The following is a 22,433-nucleotide window of genomic DNA, read 5'->3' on the forward strand; positions in this document are numbered from 1 at the left end:
GCTTAACCATGCGTAGTACGCATAACTTGTGGCGTGGAAATAGAGAATTATATAAAGTGAATACATTTACATGCAAAATTGTTTTGCAGAATTGTTAACAACAAAAGTTCAATATATAAAAGCGATAATTTATAGCGCTGAAATATTCAAATAAACTAATAAAAACGTCAATAAATTACCTAAATAAATATTGTACATATCCCATTGAAAATGTAGACGTACATACATTTGTACATTATTATTTACTCTTATCGCGCACTATCATTAACCTTATAAAAGAGAAGCCCTTACTTCACCTAGCGCCAATAAGCCACAAAGTGTAAAAAACTTATTACTCTCGATTATTCGGGTGCGGATTATCCGTGCTTGAAATAAATTCATTTTTATTCAATTATTTGAAAAGCACTTTAAATGAGAATAATCTATATATTTTGAATACATATACAGATTAATAAAAAAATGCTTTGAAAATATCAATCGGAAAAAAACGAGGAGTAGTTTGATTGTCAGCAAACAGAGGAGATTGGGAGTGATAGTGAGAATACAAACGAAGAAGATACTATCAATTACATTAGTCACAGGACCGCACTGACTTTTCCTAATACTTCACTGGATTACATCGACCAAGTGAGATTCGAATATAACAATATAATAACTCTTACAAAAATTCTTGCTGATATTCAAAAAAGATTAAGAGATTCTAAAAGCAATCACAGAATTTCTTAGTAAATACAAAAAATGATAATCTGTATTGTAAATATAAAATACACATTTTAAAAACAAATAAAAAGTAATAGTTCGGATTATCTGTGTTTTCAATTATCCGTACCTTCTATCCCCAGCATTATCCCAAATAATCGAGAATATTGTATATATTCACATTTTATATTACTTACATTTTTTTGTGTATGTTCTTGATTTTTTGATAGGAATTTAAATGCGCATTTTCTTGATTAAGGTTAATGTTTACTAAATTACTTTTTTGCCTAATATATTTTAGTATAAAAAATCGTAGTACTAAAAATGTCATAAATTTATCTTTAGCTTATTAATTTATAAATAAGGATCTCACATTAAACTGTATAAAGCATATAAACTTGAGAATCTTCTAAATATTTAAGTATACATATGCAGTATGCACATAGCATAGGCAAAGCCAACACATTGAGATCTCATGAGCAATCCTTGGGTGTGTCATGATAAATAAATAAGCGCGCATGTTGTATATATGAAAGTTATTTTGCAAAATAAATGCGTTTCCTTAGATTTATCCCGCTCGCTCGTATATGGCGTAATTTATCAAGCACTATTCTGAATATCAGTGTCCCTGTTTCAAGTGTATGATTTATATTGCCAGAATGGAAACGTATAACTTAAGCAAATCAACCGTGCAAATAAAAACAAGGAAGGGGCAAAAGAGAGCGAAACGAAAATGCGAGAGAGTCGGGGGTCACGTGAGATTTTCTCGGCGCTAGATTTTCAATGAAAAATGATCTCATAAATCGTCGGCCGATACGCGGGGGCATATATTCATAATAATGAGAGCGAAATTGAGAGTTGTATTGGTATTGATAAAAAATAGGAAGGAAATATAGAACGAGTAATCGGAACTCATCCCCTAATGTGTCTGAAATCATCCAAACAATTGTGTAATGATATCATTAAAATACTAAAATACCAAAATCTGATTAGTTTAAATGTTGTCTTTTAGCGATATTATTTCTCATCATAAATGATTTAAACGTTCTCTAAAATGTTAAAGCATGGTTTCCCAAACCATGTTCCGCGGAACACTGGTGTTCCGCGAGTCCAAAATATGTGTTCCATGGAGCCTAAATAGATATTTCACAAAAATTTGAAGTAAATTAAAAGAATGAACATATTCTACTTCATAATGAAGGCGAAGATTTTAGTACCTAGAAGTTGGGTACAGCAAAATAAGCTAAGTGTTCCGCCAAAATTTTCGGATTTGCGAAGTGTTCCGTCGCTCAAAAAGTTTGGGAAACCCTGTGTTAAAGGATTGGTTAGTCATAAAGATATTTTGTGTAAAGTTTATTATCTGATTCTAGCAATTTATTTTTTACGCGTGTTTGTATATTGTATCAAAACAATTTTAAAAGTTTGGCGACCAAAGATTGTAGGCATAAATTAATCTTACTTATTGTATTGCAAAAACATTAATTGCACAGGCGCATTTCAAGCACTTCAATAACACTGAATTAATCATATTTTTTCATATTCACGAGAACACTTGTGCATATAAAATGCGAACGATTGTTCTGTTTGTTAATAACGTGTACACTTTTATAGCAACTCGCAATTATAAATTTTCGATAAAATAAATTTTGACAAGCACGAGTAAATATTCAAAAAATATGTATACAGCCAATATCTTCGCGAACGTTATTTATTTGAAGAAAATAAGAAGAAAAACGTATTTCCAAATAAGTAGAGTTCTGTTTTTCTTTTGGCTCTGTTTGAAACGTTACTTTATTTACTTTCTCAGTCTGTGTCGCGTTGATTGAGAGACTCGTTGCATCCTGAGCAAAGTCTTTGAAGACTTTTCCTTCGTCACGTTTCGCTTTTACTGTGTATACTTTTATGAAATTAAGACGTTCTTTCATTAGATTTCCTACCTCTGTGGCAGCGCGTCGGATAACTTGCCATTTATGAAGTACAATCAACCCTGTTTGAAATTTTGCTTTAAAACGTCAACCCTTGCTGGAAACAAAATTAGATCGTTAGACTATCACGACGTGAACTCCATAAATGAATTTATTAGCTGCTAAAATGTTTACGAGGTTATTTAGATACAAGTATAAATATAAATTACAGAAAATACTACTTTTATTTGAGATTGACTTATAATATATTATAAAAGATTGTACTTCTAACTATATTTTCGGTATAGTGACTGCCAGTAAATAATAGTCTTTGAACATACTTTTAAACAATCTGTGAAGAAAGTACATATATATAATATTTTACCTTATGAAGGCAATAACGCGGCTTTAGCAATAAAACACATCTGACACACCTAGTTGGTATAGATTTATCCCGTTGTAACGCATTGGGTCATCATCTGTCAAGTTACGACGGAAGATTAAAAAAACCTTAAACTTACCGAAACTCGGTTACTCTCTATAAATAATACCAACACTCGTCAAAAAAATATTTAGAAAAACTCTAGAATCAACAGCTGCATTGGAATTTTTTTTTAAATATTTGCATACAACAGTCGATGTTTTTTCTTGGCAATTATCAAATATGTATGTATTTATTATTCACGCATATGTATGTGTTTTTTTATTAATATGATAAAATGCAAACACCAAGCTTATAATTTTTAAACATTGTTTGTATAGTTCAAGAGTGAATTCATAGTGACAACATTGTTATAAACAGCTTATCATATAATGCAAAATGGGGTTATTTTATCGAGAAATAAAAACATGCGATAAAATGCGTTAAAGAGCCCACTCATATGTATGCATGTTATGAATTTTACAACTTTCCTATTACTCATTTTGTTAAACTAGATAATACAAGTTCTTAATTATATTTTTTTATTAGGTAAATATTAAAAATTTTTTTTCTCATATTTGATTTTAATATATTTTTTTTGCTATAATTACAATTATTACCATTGCTGCATTAAAAATTCTTTGTGGTATTTCGATAGACGGGCGTTAAAATATTTATCGTTATATTTAAGTAAATATTTTTTATCGAATGCATATGTGTACATTGCATGCTAAAATATTATGTTTGGATAAGTTTTCAACGTCGCTCTATGTTTGTGCGTATCTTTATATATAGAAATCAGCTGTTTACTTAATAAAAATATTATTCTCCGACGATGTTGGCATAAAAATAATTATAAATAAATTTTAATTAATTAAAAAATAAATGTGTTATACATACATTTCGTAAATATGTATTTTATTGTTATTAAAAAAAGTTTATATATTAATATATGTACCTTTTTTGATTAATAAAAATACTCGTTTAACATATTTTTAACATTTTATTCAACAATTAAGTTGTGTAAATGTAATAGTAATTTCTGTACTTTGCATCTTTGAATGAAGAATAATAGAAAACCAGCTATGCATCTCCTTAGCGAAAGAAATTAATAAGAAAATAATTTTGTATTTATATGTTATTTATAATAAAAAAATACGTTATAAAATGTCAAATGTTCCATTTTAGTCCTATGTAGTTTGATATTTTTTCTAAAAACTATTCTTAATTTATTTTTATAATGTTGTTTATGCTCATGAATTATTAAATATTAGTTTTGCTTTGAAATATATATATTTTTTATAAAAAATACAATTTATTCAAAAAATGTCTCATCATTGATGATGTTCATAAAGAAACTATTGATAATATGTAAGTTGAAAATCATATTTAAATAAAAAAATGTTATGTGTAAAAACATCTTATATATCATTGTTTTAAGCTTCTTCCACTTCCGGACTCGCACACTTTAAAATGAAACATTATATGCTTAATTTTCTACTCTGTAAATCGTATCGCTTTGTATGAACGGTGTAAATAATACACGTAAACAAAGGAAATATATTTAATTATAATTAATAAAAATAAAAATAAAGTTGGCATAAATGATTTTCAAGCCTCCGCTAATGTATTCTTTTGTTGTCGACCAATGAAAAATAAGGATTCAAATATAAAACAAGATGGCTGACAGTAACGTAACAACAGTTTTAAATAATTAATATTTATTAATATTTTGCTACGCGACAATAATTTTCATTAATTCGTTACGCGCGTTGCTCCATGTGACTGAATATAAATAATCGGATTGCAAATTAACTAGGTATGTTATAACTATGAAAATTAAATATATACATAATGTGCTGAGGATTAAAATAATACATTGATTAAACTAGATAAACAATAATAAAACAATCTTCGAAATGAAATCATAAATTTTGAATTCCCGTCGAAGGGCTCCGAGGCCGAAAAGTGAGTTTTTCTTTTTATTTAATGCACATATGCGTTAGATTTAACATATACGTTTTAAACGTGAACATGTAATATATATTTAGTACGTATGAAGATTGAGATTAATATCGATCCAACCATATAAATGCTAATAAAATGTAATTTGTTATCTATTGATATTTGGGGATACTATTTTTCACGACGATCGCGTGACAATGATTGTGATGCAGTCGGTTATTTTGCTAAAGAAGTTTGGTTACACCAAAATTGTGAATAATTATTTTGTATTATTAGATAGACTATTTAACAGTGAAGCTATTGTGTGATTATGGCCTACTACAGTAAATTTTTAAATATATTTTTTTTAATATTTGATAAATTCACCTATACAAATTTAAGCTATATATGTGAGGAATTTTCGAATATATTTAAATAAAATAAATTCTAATTTATTTATTCTAAATTACATTATAAAAATATTATGATTAAGTGATATGTTAAATTTTAATATGTTTTAATTTAATTTTGGGTAAAGTTCATGATCACATATGTTTATAAAAATATTGTGAGAAATAAAATTGGTTGTTCATAAAAATTTTTATTAAAAGAAATAAAAAATAATATATATCCCCATTCGAAACCACTGTCTCAGTCGACGGAATAGTGCAGGCTTAGGTCACGCAATTCTGAGCAGAAAATTTCATTCTCTATGTTCTTTAGTCAATTGTATATTATAATATTTATTTATTTTCTCTTTTGTGTTTTTCGCCCCGCCAAAAGCTTAATTTGATTTGTCCGCAAAAGAATGGCTGCACGTAGCGTGCGCTGCGCATGCAGTTTCCGGGCGTCGCGTCTATGTACATGAGGGAAAGAGGAAAAGCTCGGCGTCGGTTCACTGCCAACGACAGTGAAACGCGTCCCCCGCGCCGCCCGAAAGTGAAACGCGCGCTACCCCCACCATGCGCTGCGCCGGCTCCCGCCCCTCGCCCCTCTCCGCCACTACGGCGCGATCTTGAAATTTCGCTTTCGTTGTGGTCATTAGTTGGTCGCGCGCGCCGCGACCGGCGTGAGCCTCGCGCGCGACTTTACGCACTCCTCACAACATAACACAACTTAACTCGCTCGCTGAATATCGAAAGCCATGGCGCCTCGCAGACAAGCCCTAGGCATAGGCCCCGCAGCCGAGCTCACCGTGCAGATCGGCCGCTTGCGCTGCTGCGTCCCTAACGGCGAGTGCCTGCGCCCCGACGAGCTCATCTCCCCCGAAGATCCTCGCGAGTCCACCAGAGTCGCGTGCAACAACGAATCCTGCACCGCCGGCAAATACATGCATCGAGAATGCTTCGACCTGTGGGAGCAGAGCGTCTTGTCTTACCTCAAATCGTGCGGTAGAGCCAGATCCTGGTCAGACCGCCAGCGCCACCAGAACCTCTGGACCAAAAAAGGCTACGATCTAGCCTTCAAAGTATGTGGCTGTCTCTGCGGCCGCGGATACTTAAAGAAAGACCCCGACTGGTCTCCCACTCAAGAGCCGGAAAAACAGCGAAGACGCCGCCGAGGAAAAACTACGACCAAAACTTCGTTGATGATGACTCCGGACGCGAGAATCAGGGCGGAGAGTTTGTCTTCCAGCGGTTCGTGCAGCCCACCGTCGGCATCCAGTCCCACCCATCCGCACCAGAAGAAGCCGGAGATCATCTCGGACAGAATAAGGTAAGCCGAATTTCTAAAATCACCGCGTGTGAGGCGCCCTTGACTGCCGGCGAATGTCACTCTTATCGCTGAATTATTCAACTGCAGATACCGTCGTCCGAAATGCCAAAACAGTATTATTAAATAACACTTTTATCTTGTTTTCGTGAATTTGGTGCTATTTATAGCGCACCCGTTTTAATCGAACAGTATTATTATTATATTACATAAAAATCTTCAAAATTTAGTCCGTCAATTATGATCTTACTGATAGTTCGCAAGAACTTTTCAAAATATTTTCGTAATAATTTTAGCCTTTTTTTGTTCATCTATAGATTTATTTACGAATTTTTCTGCTAAATTCGAATAACATGAATAGAATAGGGATTTTTTGTAGTTGATAAATTCATAAAAAAAATAATGACGTTTTTATATTACGATAAAAACTCCTTCGATTTTCATAAAATCTTAATTTTTATGAAATCACACTGTAGTCAAAAAAAATTGTATTCAACTTGTTAGCTTCTAACTGTATACGCATTAATATTTTAGTAAGAGTCTGAATGTAAATTAACACACTTGATACGCAATTCAAAAAAGAGCTGTTCGATCAAGCTTTAAATCCGTTTTGATTTAAAATAGTAATATACTCTAATCTTACAACTACCTCGATTTCCTATAAATCTTGCGGTGTGTTTTATTAAATCTGAAAATTTTAAGAACTAAATATGTTCTAAATGAACTAATATGAACTAAAATTTTGTTCTCCATCCAAATCCAAAAAATAAAATAATTTCTATGATTATTTTACTTGTTTTCGATACAAAATTCAGTTATTTAAATAAATTGATTTAAAATATATGCAAACAAGAGGTATTTTTTAGTTGATAAATTCATCTGCGATTTAACGAGTATTTGCGTTTTATCTTGTTAGATTCTAATTGTATGGAATTATTTTTTTTCCGATAATCCAAATTAAATGAACAATTATTAATATTTAAAATTAATAATATGCAATCAACTAAATTTTTTTTTATAAAAAATATATATAGATATTTTATTCGTTGTTTTCAACAAATAATCAGATTTACCACTTTGTTAACTTTGTTATCGCGTGTTTTTTTTTCAATATTGATATTTTTCGGGTAAGAGTCCAAATAGGATTAGTAATTTAATTGAAAATTATTTTTTATTTAGTCATTCAAAGCTTGAATGAACCTTATTCAATTAAATCGGTAATATTTTTTTCATGATTTTAGGAAAAGTTCTACGCTTTTAAATAAATCCATTTTAATAATATCTTACATTCATGTGAAAAGTTTTTAAACCAAAACAATTCATAAATATTATTTTTCTAATTCTACCAATAAAAATATTTTTTTATATAAAATCTCACTTTTATACAATTTTTTTAACCCAAGTATTTTTATATATATATATATTTTTAGATTCTCATAAACGTAAATTTTTCTTGTAAGAATAATGTAAATAATTATTTATATGAATTATGTATTACGAGATATTTTGTCATATTTTGTTTAAAATAACGTTTTACTAGCTGCTATATTTTTTTACGATTTTGGGCAAAGTTCATTATAAGATTTTAAATTAATCATGTTTTATTAATAGAATCTAATTTATTTTAGGAAAGTTTATACATGAATCTTATTGGATTCAAATAAACTAAAATTGTTCTAATAAGAGTGAAAAGGAATTAATATGTATTCATATTGTATTATTTTTAATCATATCATTAAATTTCTTTTTTTTTATTGACATTTTAATAGTCGCTAGATGTTAATGTTATTCGCGACTTCGTAAAAATAACAGTGTCATATTCTTAAAATTTAGCTTAGGTAAGCTTTTCACATTTAAATAAATGTTTTTGGTATTTATCCAATTTAGGAATTTATAAATCCAAAACTATAAGAATGTTATTTCTTTGGGTAAAGTAGCTCGTATAGTGAAAAAAGTCCAGTTTCAATAAATATAATGTAGGATTTTTAAAGTTAGCGATAGTTACTTGAATTAAACTCTAGAGCTTTTATCTGTGATAATCTCATCACATCTTTTTTTTTTTGAAAAGAATAAAATAGGCGCTTATATGTACTTTACAAAAAATGCGATAAAGCAACTAATTCTCGATTTTTGTAAATAAAACAAGTTATAAAAAACTTGAATATGTTCATAAAAACTATATAGTGTATGTAAAAATAGCTCGTATATAAATGTATTTATTGATTTTATCATTATATATCAGGTTTTATAATTTTATATTAATACAAAACGTTAGTGAGCATTCCTAAATTTTTATTTTTTTGTGTTAAATAATAGCTACATGTATTATTTACGTATTTTCAAGGCTTCGTGATATCAAATCACTGTGATATAAATATTCGGGTGTCGTTTTCATAATTAAATTCATTAATGCATTTTAATTTTATAGTTTTTTGGCTCTAAATAGAATTACTTAAACTACACACACGTACAGATTTCTTCCTATTATCCAATATTGTTAGTCTGACATTTTAGTTTATCAGGTCAGTCGTTCGTCGTGACACGCACGAAAGTCGCTCACGCAAATGGACACGTCAATTACCTTTAAGTGGCGGTCTGGTAATTTTTTCCCTCGAGACTTATATATTCTCCAAGCTTTTCGCCATCAAGTTTGTAAGTTACTCCCGGCTCAATTACCGCTTCATCTGAATAGCGAGAGACATTCGTGGGATCGTGTATTGTTTCGAAAAAGTTATTTTTCTGTGTTTAAATCTTGATTGACGGCAGCCTTTGCCTTGTTCTTGGACGTAGTATTCGTATTCTTGCGTTTGCTATTTAGATTTTTTTAAACTGCGTGTCTGAGCGAAAACGCGGTGCTCAAATTATACGGATAAAAAATGTATCAATCAATCATACGAACAGTTTTGAACTATAAATACGATACGCTACGCTCGACCGGATTGTACAAAAAAACAGACGTTTTAAATTGCGTTTCATAATAAACAATGTATGTACACTGTAGCGGTATATGCATTTTAATTCCGCAGACAACAATAGGTATATTCTGTAAGGTATGCTATAATAATTATCATAAGTTAATAAGATAATATCCCGGAATTTTAACAATTTCTTTCTAGTGAATTATTTTTAATTAGTACCAGTAATTAAACTAAAATATTCGATAATAAATTATAAAAAAATATATGTTATGTTCTTTTCTTAAACTTATTTGATGTTTTGTGCAACGTTTTAATTTATGACTAATTCAGATATAAATTTGCCTAAAAAAGTAATGAAAGTAAATAAATAAAACCTAATTATAATCAACACAATTAACAATATATATTTTAATAATTATATTTGTATACTATCAATGTAATTATTGCTTGGTTATTTCTTTCTCAGCTACTTCTTTTATTTTAATTTTTTCTATTGTATAAGTATTAAGATGTTTTATTATTCATATGTATATTTCGTTAAGTTTTTACTTTTCCAAATTATTTTGTTTATTTCTTTACATATAGGTATGTGAAGAAACATTAAAAGCAAAAATTATTGTTGTAAATCTTCCTCTGTATCATAACAGGCGTTAGTCAATAGCGTTATAGCGTGTAGTAATACTACAGACAATCAAAATTTAGCAATTCAAGACAACAAACAAGTTGTATGTTAAAAACTTCAAATTATCATGATACTCTGCTAATCAACGATATTCCAATATTAACGTTTGGTACAAAAAATATGTATATTTTTCACGCACAACTAAAAAATGACCTCGAATTATCGCATATATTGTGTGATATAAGACTTATGTCACTTTTACGGTTCTTTACGAAGAGGTTGATTTTATTGACCTCTCGGTATCTGAAAGGCAAAACAGGTCGCATTTAAAATATTATTTCTCACTCGCATGCACAAAAAAGCAATAACAAAACAATTTACTTTTGTTAGACAATGAAAAACAACTCGCTAAAAACTTGATAATTAACATTTTCCGTCGGTATATTAAAACTTGTTTACCTGTATAGAATATCCCAATAATAATCAATAGGTGCAGTTTTTATGATCGCATTCGGCGTCAAATTACTGTGTACTGTTTTATAGTACTATTATCTGTACTAATGATATAAAACAAAATTATTAGAGAATGAGTGATCTTTGTAGTTATAAATATTTTTAGTTGTAAACAACTTAAAACCGCAAGTGAAATGGGTGCTCGATGTTATTAATTCCGGTTCGTACAATTAAACTTGTTATCGTATTTTTTTGTTATTTACCACACCGGTTTATTTATAGATACATATGTCTTGTTTTATTTTATATTCTGAATCACTATAAAATTATCATATGTATCATAAAATGAGATATTAATTCATGCGATTATTATACTCTTTTTTTATAAATAATATTACCCGATTCCAATACTCAATAAAATCTCTTGAATACATTCAGATACAACCCACCCATGTAGTGGCTTATTAGATTTTTACAGTGCTATGTGTATGTGTATGTTCAAATATTATTCATATTTATTTTAAAGCGTGGGTATAATATAATAATATTTAGTTATGATTTCAGTACTTTAGCACAGTTATAATATTAAAAAATGTTGTATTATTTATAACGTTATAAAAAGCTTGTTTGCTGATAGAACGATATTATTTATCACATTCATGTGATTAATTATAATGATGCATTATAGCATATATTATCAACATAAGCATGATTATAAAATATATTGTTATTTATGTAAAAAATATTGGAAAGATTCAGAACCGGTTTCAAATAACCCGTCGGAAATTTAATATATATTTTCGCTAAGAATATTTTTATTAAGGTAAATATGTGACTATAAGATTATATCTTTACAGTAATAGTTAATATACTTAGCTTTTTTAATCCATTATTAATAATACTGTCAAAATGTTAATCTAAAAAATATGTTCGAATGTTATATACGATTTTGCAATGTAAATAAGGAAATGGAATTGCGACCCAGACCAAAGTGCTCGTTGCATAATTTTGATGTATAATATTTGTCAAATAAATTTGGTTTAATTTGTTAAAAAATATACCGATTGCTATAAAAGCATTGCAAATATTAAACGCAAATTTATTTGATGAAAACTATTTAGAAATGTAATTAATAAAATCATTTTTTTGTCAACAATTAACTGTCCGATATTTTCGGTGAATTTTAAATGTTTAGACAAAAGGTGACTTATCAAAGTAATTATATGTATAAGTATATATACATTTATTACTATCTCTCAATTAAAGTTTGAATCTTTTCTAAGCTCGCACAATATTTTTATGAGGCTTATGTTCCATTATTTATAACCCTCGAAATTGCACGAACGTAAAATTTCGCTATCACACAAAAACGCGTGAACAGGCCGTAATGTGTATAAGTATTTTTATGCAAGTATTCCAAAATTATCGTTGTTATAACAGTTAATTTAACATTAGTTTAAGTTGGCGTAATTAAACTGGCAAATTTAATGTAGATATTTAATTGTGTTAAGAATGTCAATCGATACTTATTCATTTTTTTGGCTAATATATTACTTGCTAACTATATTTTTTGATAACTAAATATTTAAAAAAAAGCTAAAATAATGCAGATAATAAAAATAAATTATTTAATTATTAGTTGATAGTATTTTAATTTATATATATGTATTAACCAAATTAAATTAATAAAACTTTCATATGATGTAAAAAATTTAATAGCAAATTCATCTAAGGTAATTTTTAATTAAATTAAAATAATTACAATATAAAACACATTTTTATTGTTTTACATTGAGCTACTTTTTTCCTAAATAAAATATCCATATATACATAATATTGAAGATATTTCTGTTATAAATGTCTGAATGTATTTATTTAGCTGCGTAGCGCAAAAATGATTTCAAAAGTTTTTTTTTTAATAATAATTTAAATTCTCATAAAAAACTGTAAAGATGTTTTTGACAGCACAGATTATTTTACAATTAGCTACACAGATTATGTTTTAAAATTATTTTAATATTATTATTTTTATCATTTGATAAAAATATTATCTATCTGAATTAATTTGCTACTTACTAAACTTTATGACCTTAGATGCATTTGCCCGAACTTCAATATAGTTTTCGGCAATAAACTAAATTACATAGAAATATTTTTATTAAAAAGCACCAAAAAAAGGAATTTATTAGAATAAAATATGTTTTTATTGACAAAATAGAAATTTTAGTGATATTTCTAAATCGTGTTTTTCATGTTTTGTGAACCTTAATTTATTTATTTTTTTACCCTAATTTTTTTAAATATAATAAAAACATTTGCGATTAATATGGCTATGGTAAATTAGGTTAGGTTAGGTGATTTAAATTTGAGAATCTGTTAAAATTCTTCATTTAGCGTTGTTCACAATGCATTTTTATTTTGAATGAACTATAGATTTCTTGCTAAAAATGCCATAAAAGGTATATTAATATTTACCAAAAAATATGTCCTTTATTTATGAATATGTATTTGAATTGAAGGATAAAATATGTATTTTACCTTTTCTTTTCACAGAGGAAAGAAAAGCAAAACTTGCATTTAAAAACGAGAACAATTTAAATGAGCAATATATAAAATAATTGTTTAATACATAATAAATGTTGGACAGATTAAGTGCGAGCGAGCGATATCGATCGAGTATTGGACAGAACAAAAGTCAACTTTATGAATATCTCTCTGCAACGAATCCTTTTCCGAAAATTTTCTTAGCAAGTACTAACCTTATATATTGTCTTTGTAAATTGCTGCGACTGTTGATAATGGAATGGATCATATCTGCCTAAATTTTACAATCACTTTCTTGTAAAACATATTTTTCTGATGCTTATTCCTAAACATAAATGCTTTATCGTGTTTTTTTTTTAATTTTTTTTGTTGGGTTCATGAAAGTTTTCGAATTAATTTTACTTTGAAACGAAGTGGTGCAGGCGTGAAGACAGTTTGTTCTTAATTTATTCATTGGAGCTGGTTTTATTATCGGTGACTAAACTTTATTTTAATTAACAAATAATTGTTATTTCTTTTTATATGGGTTTGGGCAAGACATTTTTTATACTTAGATAAACATTTTGATTGAGGGAAACCGCTTTTTGGTCTCGCATTTATGGAGTTATAATCCTCATCGTTAAGCCGCGTAGCAAAAAAATGTTGTTTTTTTTTAATTTCGTGCTGACAGGCTAGTCAAGCGTCGTTATAACACACAAGCACCGTATATGCATTATCTCGAGACATTGTGTTGGTCTTTCGGTGCTGTGGGCCGCCACGCAGAGTACCACTCCTATAAAACATCTATATTTAGATTTGTTCGTGAGTAGGTTGCCTGCAAGTTGCAGCCTGGCAACGTCGCGTCGCAGCGCTCTCGACGACTCTCTCGATTCGAATCGTAAAAGCAAACCATCTACCGAATAGTGGCCGGTCGCGTTTTTATTTTGGAGCCGTTGCGATTGCCGCCGCCTCGTGTATTACCGCTGCGCGGACCACTCCAAGGACAAACATGTTTCCGCAAAAAAAACACTGCGCGAAAGAGCAAGCGATGATTGGCTCGCCGAGCGAGACGCTGCATTCGGCTTGTCGCCATTTTCGTATCTCTTCCTCTTCTTTCACTGCGAAGCAGCGGTCAAGGTCAAGAAAAGATGCTCAAAAATTTAGCGACCACGAGAAAATAAATGCATAAAAATTGAGACGGCATTCAACAACGTTACAAGCGCCATAAACCCTAATTAAAATTAACGTTGTTCGATTTTTAAATTATGGTTCTAAAATAATAATCAAGAGAAAGTCATTAATACAAAACATAGAAACAGACGCAAGTGTTACGTAAACCTTTTATTTTCTTTCAATGAAGCGATGGCCATTAAATTCTAAGAAATGATATAGTACAGGGCTTCCCAAACTTTTTCAGCGACGGAACACTTGGCAAATCCGAAAACTTTGTCGGAACACTAAGCTTATTTTTTAGGTTCAGTAATTCATAATAGTATAAATAAAAATTAAAAATGTTAAAAAAGAAATATCATTAAAATTAAAATAGATAAAACTCCTAATGACTGATGATTTTGGGTTCTTAAATTACATTTTTTTTTATAGCATAATATTGAATAGTTGTATTCTCAGTTTTTGGATTATTTTCTTCTTCGATGATAGATGTATCAGTAGAAGTATTTGGCCTTTCTTTCGTCAAATTTCTTGTTTTCAATCAAAGATCCATGGGTAGTTTTTGAATAATATGTAAATTATGTAATATTTTTTTTGTCAAAATGGAAAAAAATCTGTATTATAAGCAACCAGATTAAATTAATTTATATTATTTAAATCATTTATATTTAAATCATTTATATTTCCAAAAGTATACACCCAATCCTATTTTAAGGCAATAAATTACAATAGTTTCAAGCTTTTTTATCAGATTTATGAACAATTTTTATGTATTAGCAAGACAAACAATTTTTTTTAATATACACCAAATTTTTGTGAAATATCTATTTAGGCTCCGCGGAACACCTATTTTGCATCCGCGGAACACCAGTGTTCCGCGGAACATAGTTTGGGAAACCATGATATAGTAAATATGCTTAGGATTAAAACGGCCAGCTGTTTTACTTAAGTATATCAACAACCATAGTATATTAAACAAAATTGTTTTCGCAACATCTTGGAATTGAGCATTTCAATTAATTAGAATCATGATACAGTTTTAAACATTTCGCAATTTTCGATTTAACTGTGTTTTACTGTATTTCTCTTTTTGAAAATGTTACTCAAGTCTCTTTTGTGACTCCTCGAACACCGCTCCCGACCGCTTGAGCGAAGTCGCTTGCTCACGCCATCGAACAAAACAGTTTTTTAATTGTTCCACTAATAGCCTATAAATATTAGTAGTAAATTTCGATATATTTAGTAGAAGCTGTGCTTTCACAACTTATATTATATATATATCACACTTTTGCTTAAATCTAGAACTTATTTTGTAATCATCTAGATCAGGGCTCGGCAACCTATGACCCGTTTGATGATTTGAAGTGACCCATTTCAGTTCTGCAAATATAATTTTTTTTAACGTGTTACGATGTCACGACTAGACCACATATATGGTTGTTAGGACCAAAAATATTCCCTATCGAGCTCGACGGTTTACCGTTACATTCTAATTAGAATCCACTACTATTTGCCTCTCAGCCATACACTGTGGGGTTGTTACCCTACGCTTCTAAAGAAATATTCACCATTTTATTTTTATTATATAATAATGCTCTTTTCTTATAATAAATACAAATATTTATTGCTTTTGGAAACAAAATAAGAACACAAATAGTAGGAAAACATTTAATAATGAATATAATAATAATATTTATTTAAAATATCGTTGAAATTCTGCGCAAAATTAAAAAAATTAGATACATAAGTAGCAAAATTATTAAATGAAGTTAGTGGTATTGTAGGTTAATCAAATTTATTCATTTAACAATATAAAACTGACGCCGATCCCCTAGAAATAAAAATGGGAGGGGTGTCACACGCAACGAAGAAAGAGATAAAGCATGCTATTTCGTGTAACGGTACTTCGTCCAGACGATATGGGAATCTTATGAAGCGACCCGAATAGGCTTTTTCATAGTCACATTTGAATTATTTTGACCCGCAGCCAAAAAAGGTTGCCGAGACCTGATCTAGATATTAAAGTTGTAGAAAATTACGTGATATTAACTAATTAATAATACATTTTTAATGAGATCTATTCAACAATTATCGTTTCATGGTTACTGTCCAAATTTCAAAAACGCGAATGGCCCTTAAAAAAAGAAAGTAAGTTCGCGTGCCTTAATTGACTTCGTGTCTGATTTGCGTGCTCGGTTTTGACAGCCTTAATTATCATCTTCTCTTGTCGAGTCCTTTCGGATCTAGATTGTAGTGCGAATCCCACAAAACCCTACGGAAATGTACTTTTACTTCGTCGGGAGATTTATTACGCCCGCGACCTATTCAATAATAAAAAGTCTAAATGAAGAAAGTCAAAAAAAGCGTAATGAATTTAATCTTGCGTTGTCCCGTCCCAGTGTCTGGCCTTGAAAGAGAGAGTTCACTCTGCATGACGAGGGTCTGGCTTCATGGTCTGCGGCCCTCGCCCACGGTCTGGCTTACTGACCGTAAGTGAATCCGCCTTCGAGAGTACACACATAATCTATTCCCAACAGTTATTCGAATCCCTCACGACACACACAAACACATATCCCACGTACTTTAGATTCGTTTGGGTGTTTCATTGCCGAGCTAACAAAAAAAGCATCAACAAATTGTCCGTCGTAAATTCTGCGCAAATTGTTTCCTCAATCTGTCCTTCCTTTTGGCATATTGTTTATATATCTCTGATACATTTACATTAGCTTCATATGTAGCGAATCTAAACACGAAGAGCGTGCAAGTGCTCCAATACTAAAAAAATGTTTTTGTTTAGATAAACGGCAGGTGGAAGCTTTATTAGCCTCGTTTTTTTATGTAAAAATTATGCAGCGGTTTACGTTTCACCGGTTCCAACCTTGAGTGCTTCCTTATTCGGGGCGGTAGCCGAAAAACGTATGCGGGTCTTGAATAAAAGATTCTATGGCTAATTCCTAAAAAAAACACATTGTGATAAATAAGCGTCTCAAATGAAGTTAATGTTTTGATGAAAGAAGCATTGATTGAAGATCTGCAATATTAAAAAACTAGCTTTGTTAATAAATATGTACATGCTTATCTTCTACTTTGGTTGCTTCACGTGTTACAGGTGGAACAGTGACAGTGACAGTAAACATATTTTGCGCGAATCAATAGCCGATAACTATAGAGACGCGTCATGATTCGTATGTGAGTCGTTACAATGCATAACTAGTAATACATTATTAAAACAATCAGATCATATAAAAATATAGTGAATGATATATAGGTGCAGGATTGTGGAAATAAAAATAATAATTAGGATCATTTGAGTTTCAACCCAATCTTTCGCTTAGTAAATAATGAGTGTCATATATCGTTCTGATCAAAAAGAGTTTCTCTGTTCTTTTTAATGTTTATTCAAGATGTTTATAACCACTGTTGTTAACTCTATATTTTTTGTCATTGCCATTATCTTTAATGTTATGCAGACGTTAAAAAAACGCATTGGTAATAAAAAGTCTATCGTACGGAAGCTATTATAGACATTAACAGTCAATATGATGTTAACTAAGCTATCCTATGCGGGCTTGGGTGTATCCAATGAGAGAGTGGGTTCGTCGTGGGTTCAAAAACGCAATCACCGTGACCGAGACTGTCGGCTTCGGGTTCGATTGTGCACTGCGCATCCATGGCATGGGCATATATTGTAATACAACGGGACATTTGCTGCTGAGCAAGCCATACTAAATATGCATTTTCGAATATGCGATAATTGGTTTTTGGATGACATTGGCTCGCGTGCGCCGCTGCATCCATGTGCATGCGCCAAAATACAGACAGGATTTCCTGAGTGGCTAGCGGCGCCCATAAAAGGCGATCCGACGCCATGATGATATCGCCAACGGACAGAAAGATACATACGCGAAAGCATTAATTGCTCCCAAAAACAAACTCTCGACAATCGTTTTATGGTTGAAATAATAACCGGGCGTTTGATTCGCGCCGAGTTCGTGTTTATAATCGGGCTTAGTCGGAGTGGCGCTGCAAACTTGGCAATTAGCTGGAACTTGGGCCGGATTACCTGGAAATGGCGAGAGCCGAATTTCCACAAAAGGTAATCTTTGCGAGACGATAATATTGTTACATGTTCCGCGTAATGAAAAGCAAACTTTAAGTGGATGCTCTCAGTGTGTTGTGCTTAGCAGAGATAAATCGGATCTTATCGGCTTTAAAAAATAGGCGCAAGGATGATTTTATCTATTTCTATACTATAATATAATCTTCAAAGTTTGCTCTCATTGATAAATCGCGAACGGAATACTTTTAACAATGAACATTTTTAATATTAAAAAATAATTATGTGATGCATATTTACAGAAACAATTTTCACAATTGTATATTCGATATTTAAACATGCAGCGACTAGCTTTAAACAATAAGCAATATTAAAAATTAATGCCAGTTGCAGCACGTTCATGTTACTTAAATGACAAGATACAGGACTGCAATATAAATGAAACATAAATTAACCCTCAATATTGTAACTCTATTACCGTGACTTACAGAACGCCGCAGAACAAAACAGCACAACGTTAAAATGGTGCCACGACAAAACAGCGCAACCCAACGATAAAATAAAAGTCGTTTCCACGTACGTTATTACATAGCCTATATTAAAAATAATTTTAATTGTAAACAATGGAAATGGTTATAAACCAGTATTGTGTATTTAACATGTCTGTATACTATTGTACCCATGAATATTTCTGAAATAAACGCGTTAAAAAAAAAAAAAAAAAAAATATTAAAAATAATATCAAAGAATCAGGGGGGAAAAAATGTGCACTTTCAGAAGAAAAAAAAACACGTGCATTATTTCCGTTTTTAATGCTTAATATTTCTGTATTCGTGTTTATATTTTTTTATTTATGCGTTGCACTGTTTTGCTACTGCGCGTTTTGTATGCGCTATTTTGCTCTGCACTATTTTGATTATTTTTTGTCCATTTTTGCGCTCACTTTTTGCTTTTACTTTGCACACTAAAATATTATATTGTATTTGATTATTTTAATAAATAAAATCAATGTTAGTATGATGGCGATATTGCACATCCATTTTACACGCAGTTTAAATCGCACGTCCGAGCACTGCCGTAATATTGCCGCAATTAAACCAAAGATGTTTTATTTATATTTAACAAATAGAAGTGCTAACCATTGCCGAAATACAAAGTAAATCTTTGGGCTATTAGCCTTTATAGAAGTTGTTGGCTTATCTTGCAATGTCCATTAACTTGAGCAATAATCTTAATGCCGGTCATTATAGAGGGGCAACAAGCCTTTCTATATATATATATATACATATATCTTTGTATACACAATATATGCTAAAGGGAGGTGAATGGAAAATATGTTACTGAATTCGCAATTATTATTCGCTCGAGTAATTCGTGCCACGGCGATTACTCCGATGATTTACTGTACTACCATCGTTTATCCCGAAAGTGCGACATCTCCGAGATAAATCTTCTCGAATCGATTAACTTGCGCATAAAAACACATTACTTCGTTAGGGTTTAAATTTATTGTGGTTTATCCAGCTCTCTTTCCCTCTCTATCCAGTCGCAGACACAAAGAGAGATCTTCGAGCTCATTCAGCGGCTTTTTTCTCTTCGATGCGAAAGTAATACAGTCCCTAAGGGTCATTATTCCGTATCTCGCAATTTTGTTGTCTTTTTCTTTTTTGCTACTTTTCTCATCAAATGGCTGATGAAGACTGCCTAGGTAAGGAAAAGCTAAATTTCCTCTACGCCCGAGAGCGCCGCCAACTCTTCTATTTTTCTTCATTTTCCAATTTTCTTCAAGCACGTATTGTTGGGTAATTTCGGATTCGAACGGAGCATTTCATGCATTGAATATTGAATATCCAAGTTGTGTGTGTAAGATTGTATATATAAATATATAAATATTTTTTACGTATACTACGCACATTTATTGAAAAATATATACTGAAAATTTTGCCCGTTAACTGTTATGGTTCAACTTAACTGACCAAGTACAATGTCTTTTTGTTTGACCGCGACAAAAGGCTCCCTAACCAGCGACAATTTACAAAACACTGTCATTATCTATTAAGTGCTGCGACAGTTCACAAACGCTTTATTATCACCGTAATAATCTTACATAAGAGTGACTGCGTGAGTACTCGGTCGTTTTGCTTATGCCTCTCACAATTGATAAACAAGTCTAGAGCATTGTGTGTTACTGTGTGCTTTGTAATTATTTATAATATACATTTTGTGGGTTCGTTGAATATAAACAAGATAAAATCGGACAAATTGGATTACCCCAGTACGAAAATAAACGCTTTTATATATTGTGCGTATAAAAGGCGTATTTATGAAGGGAAAATGACCGCCTAATCAAATTAGAATTTTTATTATAAGACACGCCTAAGCGTTTTCGCTCACAAGGTGCGAAGCACTTTACTAGATTGAAACTTGTTCGCTAGACAAGTAGAAACGCAATATCTTAAAACTGGCTGTTATTATTTCGTTCATATCCATTACGCACATGCTTTAGTACTAAAATATAATCAGATTTATTAATTGGATTTAGGTAATATATATAAGACACACTTTTGCTGTAAAACTTGTACGAATATTCACTTACAGATTTAAATAACAAAGTTATCTTCTCGGTTAAAAATTGCTTTGGTTGTTCATTTTATTATTGTTCTTCTAAAAAAGTTTTTTTCTATTCACAACTATGTGTTCGTTTCATTAAAAAAAATCTTAAATTTTATTTCTGTTTTCATTACATAATGAAGCCCTGGTGCATTATCAATTTATAATTTAATGTTTAATTCGTGGTTATTATATTTACGATATATTTCTTGTGACTATAATAATAATATAAAATATTTTAAGATATAAATAATTTTGTTGCACACCTAAAATATGTAGATGAGCATCATACCATATAAATTTTTCTAGCTCCTCAAAGCTATCGTTGAACACATAGTTGTGTTTAGAAAGCTTGTTAACAAACTGGATAGCTCGTTCAAGGGGAGCGTTCTAGAGCACTGACGTCCTGGCCGGACAGGCAAACATAAGGAAGCGATCGCGACTCTGTATGGCACTCTAAAGCTCGCAGTTAAGATAGGATATGTATGGTCAATCTGGCATTTTTTTTACTATTATCCGTTATTCAAGCACTGGTATTGTGCTAGAAACTTTACATGCTATTGTATGTTTTATTTAAATCGCTTATATCGAATTCACATAAATCAGGAACCTACTCACTGTATTGTAAATCTTTTGTGACTTCTGCTTGGTTGTAGAAAAAAATATTGTACATCTTTATTAAAACTTATATATTATATACAGTGAAACCTCGCATAACGAGAAATTCATATAACGATTAGTTGAACAGAGACCTCCTAGTAAAAATGTTTGTACTTTTTGAACAAAACATAACGAAATTACTTTTTTTTGCTCTTCCGACAATTTGTCCTCCTCAAACAAAAAAAAACAAGATGGCATTTTAATAAAAATATAAAATTTCCAAAATTTTTAAGCTCTCACAGTAATATGTTCTCCTTTATCCTACTCGGAACAAAAATTCCGAGATGGTCTTGAAACGTAAATTTCCAAAATGACCTTTCTTTAGCTCTCTAACAATTTGCCCTTTGTCCTTATTATGTATATATAGAGTTACAAGTATGTCTACCATACATCTGTAAGTATGTCCCATCTTTAAACAACTCTTTTTTTTCTAGTATAGTTAAAACCATGCACTGGAATTATAGTCTTAAACTTAATAAAAAATAAAATTATACAGTCTTAAATTTAATAAAAAATAAAAAATAAGACGCTGCATCTCAGACATTAAAAAAACGAACGACATCCAAACAGTCATAAATTGATTAAGCTTGATTCTCACAAGTGGTCACGCGGCCGATAAGTGTCGAAAATACTTTGCAAAAATTCGTCAGCAAATACATTTCGTCGCTTTCATACAAAAACAAGCTCTTCACAGTTTGCGCAACTCGAAATCTCACTTAATTTTTCTCAACGAGATGTT

The 22,433-nt window shown here is 30.8% G+C and overlaps 1 protein-coding gene across 1 annotated transcript in view; it reads left to right on the forward strand.

The window, feature by feature from the left end:
• The first annotated feature begins 5,993 nt into the window (after positions 1–5,993).
• Positions 5,994–22,433, forward strand: part of heca (hdc homolog, cell cycle regulator) — a 90,467-nt gene continuing 74,027 nt past the window's right edge. Inside the window, exon 1 of the mRNA XM_088203051.1 lies at positions 5,994–6,684. Coding sequence (XP_088059177.1) covers positions 6,113–6,684 — 572 coding nt within the window. The 5' untranslated portion in view covers positions 5,994–6,112. The remainder of the gene's footprint in view (positions 6,685–22,433) is intronic.

Source organism: Plectrocnemia conspersa, unplaced genomic scaffold (assembly GCF_051122295.1).
Source record: "Plectrocnemia conspersa isolate PC_06_02 unplaced genomic scaffold, ASM5112229v1 ptg000013l, whole genome shotgun sequence".
Lineage (NCBI taxonomy): Eukaryota > Metazoa > Arthropoda > Insecta > Trichoptera > Polycentropodidae > Plectrocnemia > Plectrocnemia conspersa.